The 16,217-nt window shown below is 37.8% G+C and overlaps 1 protein-coding gene across 6 annotated transcripts in view; it reads left to right on the top strand.

Annotated features, from left to right (window-relative positions):
- The window catches only part of Ccdc88a (coiled-coil domain containing 88A), a 127,177-nt gene that overhangs the window by 23,348 nt on the left and 87,612 nt on the right, over positions 1–16,217 (top strand). For all 6 annotated transcript variants that reach the window (XM_055628904.1, XM_055628905.1, XM_055628903.1 and 3 more), the window contains exon 3: positions 9,008–9,116. In XM_055628904.1, the coding sequence (XP_055484879.1) occupies positions 9,008–9,116 (109 nt within the window). The remainder of the gene's footprint in view (positions 1–9,007; positions 9,117–16,217) is intronic.

Genomic DNA, 16,217 nt, shown 5'->3' with positions numbered 1-16,217 from the left:
TTTAGTGGTGACTTCCTGACCATGCTTCTGTTTGTATTTGTTTGCTATGATACATAATCTGACTTTTGTGACAAAGTATCCTTATTTTTATAAGCAGCTAGTTTTAGTTGTTGTTTTTACTTTAGAGACTTAAACTGCTTTTCTATTTAAATTCTCATTTGCCTTGGGCTGACTATTCATTGTTTCCCTGTAGTAAGCATGAGTTAAGTCACAGTTAAGGTTTAGCCTGGCTTAGCAACATTCAGTGTTTTCCTTTGTAGATCCCATCTGTGGTTTAGAAATCTTGGTATTCAACAGACTGACTGTCGAACAGTTACTTTGTGTGAGACAAAAACTTTGAGAGTGACAGTTTCAGGCTGCCAAGTAGATAGAGAATGACAAATTAATAATTGGTATTAGAAGCAACAATTGAATAAGAGAGAAAGAAAAAACCTGTGTGTATGTGAGTGAGATAGTGGTGGCGCACGCCTTTAATCCCAGCACTTGAGAGGCAGAGGGAATCAGATCTCCAGGAGTTCGAGGCCATCCTGGTCTACAAAGTGAGTTCTAGGACAGCCCAAGCTACACAGAGAAACCCTGTCTCAGAAAATCAACCAACCAGCCAAACAAACAAACAAAAACAAAAAAACAAACCCCTGAAAGTCAGTGATAATTTATTTTTATTTAGTCCACAATATTTGTGTCTGTAATTATGCTAACTCCTAGAAAAAAAAAAAAAAGTTAATGTGATATGTGATACCATGCTTCTGTCAAGGAGCTTTCTGGTTAAACGAGAGAACAAGAGTCAGAAAAACATAGACTAAAATTATATACCAGGGAATAATTATTATACCAAGTCTTAGACCTGGGAGACTATATAGTCTGATAATTTGAGGATGATTTTTAGGAAATGTAGCAGTTTAACTCTATTGATATGTAGGATTTGAAAAAAGCCGTGACAGAAAGTTCCTGGAGTAATGTTTGTTATTGACAAGAGCTGGTCATGTCAAGGACCCTAGAGCTCAGATGCATGGAGGAATGGCAAAACCTTCTTCTGGTTCAAGTATGGATGTTGACAGTATACAAAAAATGTCTTCCGTGTTTTTTCCTTTGATGTTTATAGCCTAAAGACATTCTCCTACAGAGACTGCTCTTACCAAGATTAGCTAAACCCCGCCTTCTTGTTTATCTGTATGTGATAACTCTTCCTCCTGGTCCTGCTGTATGCAAGAACTCTGCATCTCTATCAGCTCCATGCTGTGGCTTCTCCAGTTGTGAATCCAGACAACCAGCTTTCTCTCAAGCTTTGTGTCTGTGTGTCTGTGTCTGTCTATCTTTTTATTCATTCCCTTGTTGCTTCTAGTTAGATCTGTCGTGGCAGCCATGCTGGACATAGCATTAACAAACTAAAAGAGAAAGATCAGATTAGGTTTCAAAAATAGAGCTACACTTGGAAATTGGGTATTTCACTAACTAATAAATGGTGTTGTGGTAATTGGCTATTGATACAGAAATGCTACTAATTTTCTTTAGGAAACTTTAAGAAGACTGACTCATAGACAATGCTTAAGAATCAATTTAGCATGATTGCTAAAGAATATTACACAAAATTTGTATATATACAGTGATAGTAATCTACTACCAACTACATTAGTTACTTTTCTTTATTCTGTGACCAATATACTCAAGGATGGAAAGATTTCTCTCAGTTTATGGTTTCAGAGAGTTCTGTTCATGTTTGATCCCATTTTCTTAGGTAAAACATCATGGCAGTGGGGGTGTGTTGTGGAGGATAGCTTTTTACATGGTGAAGGCTCAGGAAGTAGAGAGATAAAACAGGAAGTGGCCAGGGATAATACAAAAGACCTGCCTTAAACATTTGACATCATTCAAAGTCTCCTCTAAGGCTCAAGGGAAATATGCATAAGAAGATAGAAAAGCAGGAGAAAGACTTGCTGGAAAGAAGGGTTTCCTAAACTGATTTCCTGTGAGGATCAGGAACCGAGGAGAAGTGGGTAAGTGATGGTGGAGGCCACACAGAATCCCGGCAATCAGACTCCAAAGAGCAGACTCAAGGTGCAGGCCTAACTTTATTATCCAGTGTAACAATCTTTCAATGATTGAAAGGCCAATCATACCATCCCATCCTAGCCGCAAGCAAGTAATAATCAATTGGGTGGCGCAGCTATGAGGAAATGGGGGAGACTGCAGTGATCCTGTAGCAAAGCAGTAGCATTTGGTTCTACCCTAGGTTCACAGCCTGTCTAGTCTCAGGTTCTTGGCCGTGTAAGCAATATCAGGCAAGGGTTCCATCCCATGGAGTGGGCCTTTCTTTTCTTTTCTTTTTTTTTTTAATTGTTTGTTTCTTTGATGTTTACCTCTTCTTGAGATTTTGTTTGTTCTAGAATCTAGATATCAATCCTCCATCAGCTAAGTAAGTAGCAAATATTTTCTCCCATTCTGTGGTCTCCCTCTTTACTTGGATGACAGTTTTCTGAACTATGCAGAAACATTTTTAAAATATTTAAATTTTGTATATTAGTGTCTTGCTTCCATCCTCTAGTGTGGTGGTTTTCAGCCTTCCTAATGCTGCAACCCTTTAATATAGTTACTTATGTTTGGTGACCCCCCATCCGTAAAATTATCCTCATTGCCACCTTGTAACTATAATTTTGCTACTGTTTAAAATTGTAATGTAAATATGTGTGTTTTCTGATGGTCTTAGGTGATCGCTGTGAAAAGGTCATTTGACCACTCCAAGGGTTGAGAACAGTAGTGCCTTCCTCTATTTCTTTAGTGTTCTAAAGTTTTTATAGGACAGGTCTGTTGCTCTCGTTTTTAAACTGTATTTTATTTGGGGTATTTAAGCCTCTATCTCCCTTCCACCAACCCCTTAACCCTAGGTAGGAGAAAGAAGGCTAAGGAGAGAGGCTGCAGACCTCTTTCCTTTTGTTTTGGGGGCTATACCAATTTCTGTCAACAGAAACACAGCAATCAGCCACTCTCCTTCGTCTAGCTCCTCCAAGCCACTGTGCTAGGAAGTGTCTCTCCCGTGCCTCTCCAGACCGCCACATTGTCCATTTCTGGTCTCTCCAAACTATCACCCCTTCTCTTTCTGGGCTCTGTATTTAGATCCCTCAGAGTCCTAGATCACACCCCTCCCCATGCTGCATGAGGCATGTTGTTACCAGCTGGCAAGCACTACGCCCTGCAGGAGGCAGTTATTAGCTATGGACAAACTAAAGCCCAGACTAACATCCCACACTTGGGATTAAAACAAAAACATATTTACATAACTTAACTGGGGTTACAAAGAAACCAAAATTGCCATTACATAGGTCTTTTACTTTCATGGTTAAGGTTATTCCAGGGTTTTCTGTTTTGTTAGTTAAGCTGCTGTAAATGGAATTATTTCCCTGATTTCTTTCACAGTATGTTTGTCATTGGTATATAGGAAGGTTACTGGGTTTTGTCTGTTAATGTTGTATCGTGCCACTTTGCTGAAAGTTTCAACAGCTGTAGAAGTTTTCTTTGGGGTCTTTCATGTATAGAATCATATATTCTACAATAAAGATATTTTTACTTCTTTTTGTGCTCCTTATATATGTTTACTGAATTATTGCTCTTAATAAGACTTGAAATGTAGTGGAAGGAGCAAACATCCTTGTCTTGTTCATGATATTAATGGAATACTTTTGAGGTTTTTTTTTTTTTTTCATTTATTTAGCATGGACTTGTATGTACCATTACTATGTTCAAATGTGTTCCCTGTGTTTCTAGTCAACTAGGACTTTATTATGAAAGGGTATTGGATTTTGTCAAAGAAGAGGCTCTTTTGCATCTACTGAGATGATCATGTGATTTCTGTTCATGAATCCATTTTTGTGGTAGATTATATTTATTGATTTACAGATGTTGAGCCATCCTTGCCTCTGTGGAATGAAGTGCCTTGATCATGAGTGATAATCTTGAGTATTTCTGAGTTAGGGTTTCACTCTGTGGAATCCATAAATATCTTCCTGCCTCTGCCTTCTGAGTACTAGGATTAAAAAAAGCATACACCACCTTGCCTACCTTGATATGTTCTTGAATTCTGTTTGTAAGTAATAAATTTTTTCTCTGTATTTGTCAAGGAGATTGCTTATAATTTTGGTTCTGTCTTTATCTGGTTTTACTATCAGTCTAATGATGGCTTCATTAAAAGAATTTGAAAGCATTTTTTCTTTTTCTACTTTACATAATAATTTAGGAAGCAATAGTTTTATTTCTTCTTTAAAGTTATGGTAAAAATTCTGGTCCTGGGGTTATTTTGTTGGTAGTTTTTTTTGTTTTGTTTTGTTTTTTTCTGCTGCTTTAATCTCATTGTTTGTGATCTGTTTAATTTTTTTTTAATCTCTTGATCTTACTTAGTAGTTCATATACATTTAGAAACTCATCTATTTCTCTTAGGTTTTCCAACTTGATGAACTATAAGTTTTTGCAGTATATCCATGATATCATTGTTATCGTCCTAGTGTTTCTCTTTTTGTCTCTAATCTTGTTAGTTCAGGTCTTTTCTCTCTGTCAGTTTTTCTAAGAGTTTGTCTCACTTATTTTTTTCAATGAACCAACTCTTCATTTTCTTGATTGTTTTCTTTTTAAAAAGCTGTTTTTCCTTTATTATTGTTACTTGATTTCTGCCCTGATCTTACTTAATTTTTTTTTTGTCCACTAGTTTTGAGTTTGGTTTGACCTTGCTTTTGTTTTTTGTTTTGTTTTTTTTTTCCAAAGCTTTGAGAATATGTCTTTATAAGTTAGTTATTTGAGATTTTTCTGATTTTTGTGATCTTGGCACTTAGAGTTGTGAATTCTCTCTTGGGGCTGCCTTTTCTGTGGTTTTCCCCACTGTTGATTTCTAGCTTTATAACTTTGTGGTGAGATAGAATAATGGAAATACTTTTATTTTTTTATATGTTGAGAGCCCCATGGATTGCTGAGAAGAATGGCTATTCTGCAGTATTTGAAATGAATGTTTTATAGCTCTCTGTTAATCCTGTAAATTTGATCTATAGTGTCATTTAGCTTTATTCTTTCTCTATTCGTTTTTTTCTTGTGTTTGTTTTTGCTTAGCTGACTTGTCTTCCTGAGAGTAAGGTATAGAAATCACCTACTATTACTGTCTTAGAGTTAATCTTGATTTTTAAATCTAGTTTTGTTTTATGAAATTGGGTACAACTGTGTTTTGTATGTATATGTTTAGAATGATAATGTCCTCTTGATAGATTGTTTTTCTTAATCTCTGTGAAGTGGCTTTTATGTGTTGCTCTATTTTGTCCTGATTCCATTTAGTTTGAATACCTTTGTCCGTCTTTTCATCCTAAGGTGGTATCTAATTTTGGTGGTGAGGTATTTTTCTTGGAGGAAAGACAGAGGGTCCTGATTTCTGATCCAATATGCAAGTTTATATCTTCTGATAGGGACGTTGAGTCTTGATATTCAGTTATTGAAAGGTTTGTATTAATTCCTTTCATCTTGTTGATTTTGTTGTATTTCTTTGTCTTTATTTGCTTAAACATCTTTTATTCTTCTGTGTAAGTTTTTAGATTTATCAATCTCTTCTGTTTAATGCATTCTCTCCATTTCCTTGGTAGTGCTGTCTTAGTGTTTGAAAAAATTGTTATAGGCTGCTTTTTTTTTTTTTTTTTTTTTTCATGGAAAGTTTCTTTCTTCTTCCATTGTGACAAGTAGTTTTGCTGGCAGTACTAGTCAGGTTTGGTGTCTCTGATTTTTTAGGACTTGAAGTACATTGCTTCAAGCTCTTCTGGATTTTAAGTTTTCTTTGAAAGGCCAGTTGTTACTCTAATGGGCTTGCCTTTGTGTGTATCTTAGGCTTTCTCTTTTGCAGCTTTCAGTACCCTTTGTTCTCTGTATTTATTGTTTTACCATGGCATGGCTTGCTTTGGTGGAGGATTATTCTTTTCTAGTTCTATCTGGTGTTCTGTAGGCCTCTTGTACCTGAATTGGCATCTCTTTACGTAGATACGGAAATTTTTCTTCTTTGATATTTTTCTTAAAATATTTGCTATGCATTTGGCATTAGAATTATTCTTCTAAGCCTATACCTTGTAAATTTAATTTTTTATAATATCCTACAAATCTTGTATGTTCTGTTGTTATATTTTTTAAAAATTTTCATTAACTTTAAACCATTCCTTTACCTTATTCTCAAGTCCTATTATGTGTTTTTTTTATATAAGTTCTCTATATGATCAGTTCTTTTGGCTGGGCTTAGGTTTTTAATTGGCTTACCGTGTTTTTCATTTCAAATTGTGATTTCTTCTGTATTTCTGTTTCTTTGTTGAATTCTACTTTTATATACTGTGTTGATTTACTATTTCATTTTTGTTTCATTCATCTGTTTTTGTTTTCTTAGGATTCTTTAAGGAGATTGTATTTTCATTGAATTTGTTCATATACTTATTCATTATTTTTATTATTGGGAGTCATTACCATGGGGTTATTAAATTTCAAAGAGACATTTTTGTCATGGCTCTTTATGGTACTAGTGTTTTATGTGAGGATTTGTTTATCTGAAGTTTGTTAGTTGATACTTTCTGGTCAACTGAATGGTACAAGCATACTTCTGTGTCCGCTTCATGAATACTGGCTGTGTTCAGTGTTGCTTATGTTTTCCATGTATTTAAAGTTAAGTTATTTTATTTTTACTTTTCATTGATTCTTTGTGAATTTCACATCATGCACCCCAATCCCACTTATCTCTGTTTCTGCATATCTTTTCTCTGCCCTTGCACCTTCGCCCCAAAAAAGAAAAAAAGTGTCACTGCGGAAGCTTGGAAGCTGCAGTGTGCCATGTTGTGTTACATAGTACCCCCTTCTGTCCAGACACCTTTCTTGGAAATGTTACTGCAGTGAGTCACTGATCTGGCTCAAGGCCTCTGACTTCTACAGCACCATTGATACTGGGCCCTCATTGAGACTTCTCTTGGATATCCTGCTTTTGCCAGGAGTCAGGGAGATCCTGCAGTTTTGGTTCTGCAGGACTAGTTCCTTCATGCACTCTAGCAGCTCATAGGTGAGGTAGATTTTGGGGTGGCCCAGTTCAAAGCCTAGAATTTGGGCATGGGTGATAGCTGAGTTGTCAGCCCAACAGTTCTTCTGCACCCATACCCCAGGGACAGCCCTTCTTCCCCCATGCCACTAGGGTTAGCTCTTTTGTGCTACCCAGTGAGGGCTGGGCATTGGGGCCAGCTTTCACACACCCACGCCACTAGAGCCAGCTTTCCTGTGCTGTCCAGGCGTGGGACAGGGCCAGCTCTCCTGGTTGCCACAGCTAGTGAGGGGTGGGACCAGCTCTCCCACACCCAAGCCACCAAGGCCAGCTCTCCTGTGGTGCCCAGGTGAGGGGCAGGGGCAACTGTCCCAAGTGTGGCTGGCAAGTAAGGACCAGCTAAGCACAATGCTCAGACATCCACATGGTCTCAGGTGACAGCCCAGAACATAGATACCTGCATGTTCTTTGGTGGTACCTCAAGCCATGGACATCAACACAGACATCTCTTGTAGCAGGACCACAGAACCCAACATGGCCCTCAGTTGCAGCCCAGGTCAGGATGTCACCATGGCCTCAGATGGCAGCACAAGCAACTCAGCTTAGTTTGACCCTGGGCATCAGCATGGTCTTAGGCAGCATCCAGATGGTCTTTGGTGGCAACAAAGGCCACAGATATCAGGACAGAGCACAGCTGCACAGACTCCTCACCATTATCACCCCTCCAGTTCCATATTTCCCCTCAGTGCACAAACAGCTCAGCTGCACTTTGTCTCCCGTCTCTCCATCGATACTTGCCCATTGGAGTGGACCTGTGCAGGGCTTATGTTTTTAGATAGTTTTATCGTGTTTATTTTTGTGCTGTCCCCCACCTGTGGTAGTGGTATTGACTCTTAGACCTCAGCACTGTCACCAGGGCTCTTCTATTTTGCCACCCTCCGAGGCTTCTAGTGGCTGTTTTAAAATCCGATACTTCTCTTTTTCTCATTCATTTCTAAGTGTGTTTTGACTGCTTTCATTTTTTTCAAGGTCATGAATCACTTTTCTTTGTTGTTTTTAGTAATTTTTTTATTGTAGGGTGGATATTAGAACCATTACATTTTTCCCCCAGCCAACTGTTCAGCAGGCTGCTTTATGACATTTTAGACTCAGCTCTTCATTAAGTGATCACTATCTGTCTCCAGGTTGTCTTATTTGCCCTGATAAATTAGCTTATAAGTTACGTTTTGCCCATTACCTTCTGCTCTTACAGAATTACCTTTCTGTGTTACAGTCTGTGTACTATGTGTGTTCCTGGTACTAGCAGTGGCCAGAAGAGGCCATCAAATCCCCTGGGACTGGAATTACAGACAGCTGTGAGCCACCACTGGGTGTTGGGAGTCAGATCATGGTTCTCTGGAAGAACAGCCAGTGCTCCTAACTACTGTGGTCTCTCCAGCACTAGACCCACTTTTCAGTTTCTCATTTTTAACTATATCTTAACTATTTTTCTACTTCAGTGTTTCTTCCTTTAAAATATATATCCTTCTGTTTCATTCAGTTGACAAAATTTGCATAAAAATACCAATTTCTGTCATCTACTTCATTTTGTAAAATTTTCTGGGATATTTCCTCATGAACTATAATCCACATTACCAAGTGAGGACAAATAACAACTCTTGGGTTAATAACCCATATTTTGAATTCTTTGTTTAAGTGGATTTAATTTGGGAGGATGGAATTAGGAGGCTATTTCTTTTAGGAATAAAAAGTGACAGAATGACAATTAGGGATATTGGTTTTGATTTCAAATATATTTTGCTTATATTGGAATATTGGATGTATTGATATTATTTAGAAGAGCAGAATATATAAGAAAGTTTTGTTTTGTATCACCAATTAGCACAAATAAATCAATAATCTTTAAAAGAAACCATTACATTTATTTTTAATTGTGTTTCAGTATAATTTAAAATTTTTTTCCCTCCAAATTTCTTTCAGTAACCCTAAATCGGAGAGTCAGAGAGTAAATAAAAAAGTCAACAATGATGCTTCACTTAGAATTCATAATCTATCCATTTTGGTGAAACAGATAAAATGTTATTACCAGGTAAGTGGCCTTTTTCTGTTTAAAATAATATTTTATTTATAATGCAATTATTTATACTTTTAAAATTAATTCTTTGTTGAGAACTTGCATAAATGTCATAGCCTACTTAAATAACATTTTTGATGTATGCCTTTTTTAACTTAAGTTGGATACATATATTAGTTCTTAATTCTGAACATTATTTTTCAATGTCTGGATATTTGCCTGCAAGTATGCCTGCATACCATGTGCGTGCCTAGTGACTATGGAGGCTGGAAGGAGACAAATTCCCCGGAAATGGGATAACAGATGGTGTGAGCCACCATGTGGATGCTGGGAAATGAACCAGAGTTCTCTGAAAGAGCAGCCCGTGCTCTTAACCTCTGAGCCATCTCTCCAGCCACAAACCTTAATTCTTAATTTTCTTGAAACTGCTGTCATTGCACAAATTTTTGTTTGGTAACCAATTTTTAAATGTTTATTTCAATGTTTTCTGATTTATGCTATGTTCTGTTTCATTTACGACTTATGGAGGAGGGTGCTTTTAAATTAAATATACAGAGCTTTTTAAGTAAAATTTTTTGTTCAGAAAATTTAGTTTGTATGCTTCTTAATTTTTGACATTTTTTTGGTTTGTGTGTTTATGTTTGTTTGTTTTTGAGACAGCCCTGGCTGCCCTGGAACTTGCTTTGTAGACCAGACTGTCCTTGAACTCAGAGATTTGCCTGCTTCTGCTACTTGGGTGCAGGAACTAAAGGCGTGTGCCACCATGCCCAGCTCAAAATTCGAGTTGAATGTATCAATTCACCCAGACAAAAATGGACTCTGCCCCATGTGAGGGCCTGAACCTTCAACTGTGGCATTTAGAGTCCCATGCCTTATCAACTGACCTAGCTTGGCAGCTAATTACCTAGTATGGCTTTATTAATTTGTCTCTTTAGTATTGAGAAAGATGAATTTAAATGCTTTTGTAAGACAAAGGATTTATCAACTTTTCTTTTATATACTTTGAAGAGATAGTAGTAGGTGTAGATGAATATAAACTTTTTTTGGAGAACTGTATCATTGTTTCTGCATTCCCTCGTAATTACTGATTTAAATATCTTTTGGAAAATATTTTATTTTTGTTTTATAATTACAGTGTATCTTAATTATATCTACCCACTCTTGGCCTGCTCTGCTCTTCCACCCCTGTGGAAGTCTTTCTCTCCCTTGACAGTGCTGCTGCTAGAATGTTGCCTGGTCTTGTTGGCTTGGCCTTGTGCAGTTAACATAGTTGCAGGGAGTTCATGAGTACAGCAGCCATCATGTGTCCCCAAGGCAGCTTTTGAAATCCTCTGGCTCTTATATTTCTGCCACTTCTTCTTCAGTGTTCTCTGAATTAAACTTATTTGAAATCTCATTATACTTAACAATGGCCGAAGTTGCTTTTGTAGCATAGTGCCATAACTTTAGAATAGATTAATTCTAAGTAGTTACTGGGACTTTTACATTCTTCTTGATTTTTTTACACTAAAGATTTATTTCTTTTATGCATATGAGTGTTTGCCTGAATATAAGTGTATGTGTACCATGTATCCTACAGAGGCCAGAAGAAGCTATTTGATCCTTAAGAACTAGAGTTACAGAGAGTTGTGAACTGCCACATGGGTGCTGGAAATCAAAACCAGGTCCTCTCCAAGAACAGCAAGTGCTCTTAACTGCTGAGCAGGCTCTCCAGCTTCTCTGTTGTTGCTTTTTCAACTCTACGAAGTATTTGTCAAATCAAACCAGTGTTTCTTTAGATCAAGCTATATTATAGGCCTTCTTGTCTCCCGTGTGCCTGCCCAGTGTACAAGGAGGTCATAAGAAGGTGTCAGGTCCCTTGGAACTGGTGATACTGATGGTTGTGAGACACCATGTGGGTGCTAGGTATCAAATATTGGCCCTCTGCAAGAGCAACAAGTGCTTTTAATGACAGAGACATCTCTCAGTCCTTCTTAATTTTTAAGACTTTAATTTACATGCATGCATGTTTTACCTATATTTAAGCCTGTGTACCACATGTGTGCAGTACCTATGGGTGTCAGGAAAGGGCATCAGATCCCTTAGAACTAGAGTTACAGGAGATTGTTAACTGCCTTGTGGGTCCTAGGAACTGAACCCGCGTCCTCTACAAGCTCTGTTAACCACTGAGCCGTCTCGTCAGCCCCTATAATTGTATATTCTTGACTGATTGTCCCCTTTGCTATAGTGATGTTCATTATCTCTTCTGATTCCTTTTGGCTTGATATCAACTCTTGTCAAAATTACATACTGCTTTTCTTACTTGCCTCAGCTTTCACTTAATTCCATCTTTTCACTTTGTCTTTTTTTTAGATATAATAAGCTGTGTTTTTATAGATATAATAAGCTATTTTTGTTTTGTATTGTGTATTGATACTGTACGTTGAGCCCAGGTCCAAGTGCTGTGTTCTCAGCCCTGGAATGCATCTTTTAATTAAGTCTGTACAGTTGGTTGTATTACTGACTGGTTTGCTGACTCTTACAAACTTGTTTCCTCTTTGGTTTGACACTGTTCTTTTCTTTTTCTCTTGTTTATATTTTAGAGGCTTGATATTTTACTGAGTTGAACATATTTTATTCTTTTCTCTTTGTCATTTGTTTATCTTCTACATTGTATTCTTTCCTAAAATCTAAAATTGTTTTTTTTTTTTTAACTGTAGGATTCTTTTAGTACCTTGTGCAGTGCTGGTGTAGCAGCCTCAGTCTGCGCTGTTCTTAGAACACTTTTATTCTCTGTGCTGGATATGGCCATGTTGGTTAGCAGCTCTTTGCTCTCAGGCGGTGGAATGTGTTGTGCACTTTTCTGCCTTTTCCACGGAGAAGCCTCGTGTTCCCTGATGAGTTTTTCTTTGTGAGTTGCTTTCTTCTCTGGCAACTGTTGAAATTGTTTCATTCTGTGGCTTTAGCATTATAACGTCATGGAGAATTTCTTTTGTGGTCATGTCTGTTGAGGGTTCTTAATGGATCCTGTTCTTGGATATTCATATGTTTTCCTGGATTGGAATTTTTTGCTACTAATTTCTTTAAATTGCTTTCTATGCCTTAAGTTTGCATTTTTGACATCTTTTGTGTACTCAGTGGATTCTTAGGTTTTGTTTCTTGGTTGTGGCCCAAATGTCTTAAAAGTTTTGGGTTTTTGTTGTTGTTGTTTGTTTTGCTTTGTTCTTTGGTATATGGATGTAATATTTCCTTGTCTCTGTCATCAGTCCTTGATGTCTGCTATCCACTGTCGTGTTCTTTATTTTTCAGGTGTTTGTTTTTTTACTAAATTTTTTACATCTTTGCCTTTCTGGGTTCATTTTTGTTATTAGTTTGCTGTGTTATCCATTTTCCTGCTAGGTTCCCACCTGTGCTGCAGACTCTGTTGTCCTGAATCTACCTCCGTACTTTACTCATCTGCTTGTTTGATTCTCTTTTGAGGTTATTGATGGTTTTTAAACCAAACTGTTTTGTTGTTTCACATTTCACTCATTTCTATATTTTTTAGTTCATTCAGTGAATTGATTGTGAACTTTCTTTTTAACACATTTTAATAAAACTTTTAGGCAAGGTCTCACTGTATAGATTGGTCTGAAGCTCGCTATATCCATCAGGCTGGCTTAGAACTAGAGAAGTTCTTTTGCCTTTTCTTTGGAATACTGTGATTAAAGACATAGGCCATCATAACTGTCCCCTGAATGTCAGCTTTTACAGGAAGGGTCTTGTTTACTTTTTCATAGTTTGCTTCCAATTTGCAACTTATACATTTGTCAGGGTTGGTATCTCTTTATTTGGGATTCTTTTTCTCTCAAGTGCCCAGTATCTCTTGTTCTCAGAGAGGAGAAAGCAAACTGCCATAACTGACACACCCAGACAAAGCATATGCACCAAATAAAAAATGACAATAATTGATATGCCACTAATACCTGTAGGTAAGGAAATGGTAAATTTTATATTAATTATGAAATTTAAAGCTAGGGTAAGAGTAATAATAAATTTATAAACTAAAGGATACTGTCAAGAAAAGGATAAATGAAGAAAGGTAAGATAGAGATAAAAAGGAAAAACAATTTTTTAAGAGCAAGGGATGAAAAGAAGTCTTGTAACAGAAAGAATGAAATTAAGTAAAGCTTAGAATACAATTTAAAAAAAACCATAAATGTTTCAAAAAGTAAAATAATTCTAAGAATAATAAACACATTCTGAAAAACATACTGAAAAAAAGTTAAAAGAAATGGCAAAAAGTCAAGGCAGCTTTGCTCTGACTCCCTCAATCTGCAAGGGTCTGCAAGGTGTGTGTGGTGGGGTATAGTTGGTGTGCTTGTCATTCCTGTCGTTCTAGCCAATGTTTCTTTGTCCTTCCTTGCTACATTTACAAGTTTCTCTGCAGTGAGCTCTGTGAACTATAGCCTTCCAGGTTTTTTCTTGCTCCAGAGAAGGCCTCCCTCCATTTTTGCACCCAAGATTTCTTTCTATCAAAGCTGAAAGTGTTCCTCAGTTTGCTGAGATGTCCCTGGAGAGGTAGAACTGAGCGTTCTTGTTACTCTATATGGCCGTCTTAGTGCCCTCACTTCCAGAAGCAGCGTGAGATGTGAAAGAAGGAGGAGGCTGCAGAAACTGAGCAGTGGGCCTCTGGAGAGCTGGCGTAGAGATGAAGAGGCCGACTGCTTTTACAGAGGACCTGAGCTACGTTGCTCACACCTGCATGTCACCTTACAACTGCCCGCAATCTTACTTGGGGCTCTAAGACCTTCTGTCTCCCATAGCCTTCTGCATAAGTGTGGTGCCCATAACTCCTATGGGCACATACATGCACATAAACTTAAAAAATGAATATTTAAAAGTTTAAGGGGAGGATGTGGTTTAGTTGTTAGAATGTTTGCCTAGCATACACAAATCCTGGGTTAGATTCTCTAGTCCCACATAAACCAGGAGATGTAGTTAAGTGCTGTAAGAAAGCAAAAATAAATGCAAATGAAGTAATGGGCTGGATCTAGACCCACATGTGGTAGGAAAGATAAGCCCTTTAGTGACCACAGACTTGCAGGAATTAGTCTTCTTTGTTAACCCCAGGTTGTGGGACTTGGTGAAAAGCCACCAGTGCTTCTGTTTTTCATAGCCTAAGCCCACTGCTGCTAAAAATTCTTACCAAGTCCAACTCTCCCCTTTATATATATGCCTCTCATGACTGCCCCACACAGCCACTGTGGTTGGGTGTCCTCAAGCTCCCATAGCTGTAATGGCTCTTTGTTTTGAGGGCCTCAGAGTAGCAGTCTCAAACAGCAGGCCTCAAAATGGTACCTGGTCATAGCATTTTGAGATATAGATGAAAAGTCAACGAGAAGGAAAGATAGACAAGGGCTGAGCAAACTGAAGACAGCAGAGGCCTTTGTTTTGGGAGGGGGAAGGGAGGAGTCTCTTAATAATCATCCTGTTATCCATTTACAAGCTAGGGTAGTTTTAGGCCAGAAAAGTGGATTGTGGGGAAAGGTAGAGAAGGAGGTTGAAAGTTTCCCCTTTCAGCCCATGATGGGACATTGCTAGGAGTAACCAGTAAGTGATCAGCTAAAGAAGATTAGGTGATAGATAAACATCTTTTCTGGCTCATCATTATTTGAGTCCACAGAGCAAGAGTAACAAGTTAATGTGCTTCTAGAAACCATTACTGTAGTTACTGGGATTGTCACAATTCAGCCAACATTGAGGCATATACAAAATAGCATGGCCCTGGCTAACAGTAAGAAGCGACAAAATTGATTTTTTTTTTCTCATGCTGGGCCACCATGCTGGTAGAATTAATGTCATACCAATTTCCTCCTGATAGATTTAAGGCTTCTGAAAACTGGCCCATGACTGCCAGTGTTGCCTGGCCTACCCTGTTAGAGAGGGCTGGAGCTCTGCTTAAAAAAAAAAAAAAAAATCTATAACATATCTTTTTAGCTTTCCTTCCTTCCTTCTTTCCTTCCTTCCTTCCTTCTTTCCTTCCTCCCTCCCTCCCTCCCTTCTTCCCTCCCTCCCTCCCTTTCTCCCTCCCTCCCTTCTTCTTCCTTTCTTCTTTCCTTTTAATGCATCACTTTTATTGCTTTCATTTCTTTCTTTGGGATAAAGCCTCTTTGTGTTGCCCTGATATTCATTCATTCATTCATTCATTCATTCATTCATTCATTTTGTCTGTTTGTGGAGCCTTCTAAAACTCTGCTGTTTTTTTTCCCCCTCTTCTGTGTAACCTTGGCTGTCCTGGAACTCACTCTGTAGAACAGGCTGGCCTCAAACTCATAGAGATCTACCTCTTGAGTGCTGGGATTAAAGGCATGCACCACCACTACCTGACCCAAACTCTGTCATCTTAACCAGAAATTTTTATCATTTTCTCTTTTCCTTATGTTCATATCTGGTTTGGATTTTGAGATAATACTGTTTTCTTAGAATAAGTTTGGAAGTGTTACAAGATATTTGTGGTATCCCTTCAAGTTGGCCAGATGATGCCAGGGAAATCAAGGTCTCAAGACTTCTTGGGTTTCTTCGTCCCATTAGTACAATAGCTTAAGAATGGACTCAAATGGAAACTTCAGTAAAATTAAGAATTTAAAAGAAATACACTCCAGGGCAGGCAAGCTGTAGATCTCAGTTGCTGTCCAGAGGAAAATACTAAAAGAAAGAAGGAAAAGACTTAGAAGTCAGCCACACAGTGGGAAGTAAGTATGTGGGTGATTCAGGAAAAAAAAAAAAATGAAGTCTAAGGTATCATAGAGAACATGATAAGAACACAGAAAGACTAAAAGGAAATAATACACTTTTTTGAGTAGTTAAGAAAAATAGGTTGCACTCTATAAAAGACTGCACCCAGGGTTCAGGAATTCTGGGAAGGTTAAGTATAGCACCGCAGCAGAAGTTTGATATTTCTGCCTAGGTCTTCAGCATGGCCTAAGGTGAACCTGCTTCCCTAGTGTTTTCCATGCAGACCAGAGGTTGTATTTTCTAGATTAGAAGCAGTTTTTCTTAATGGGCCTTTATTGCAATTCTCTTCCTTTTCTATTTTATGAAATAATTTGTTCCTTAATGGTCTGCTAACATTCAACAGTGAGCCTGTATAGTTGT

Source organism: Psammomys obesus, unplaced genomic scaffold (assembly GCF_907164565.1).
Source record: "Psammomys obesus unplaced genomic scaffold, mPsaObe1.curated_primary_1811, whole genome shotgun sequence".
NCBI lineage: Eukaryota > Metazoa > Chordata > Mammalia > Rodentia > Muridae > Psammomys > Psammomys obesus.
Note: the sequence above shows the minus strand (reverse complement) of the source record. Positions and strands in the feature narration are given on the sequence as shown.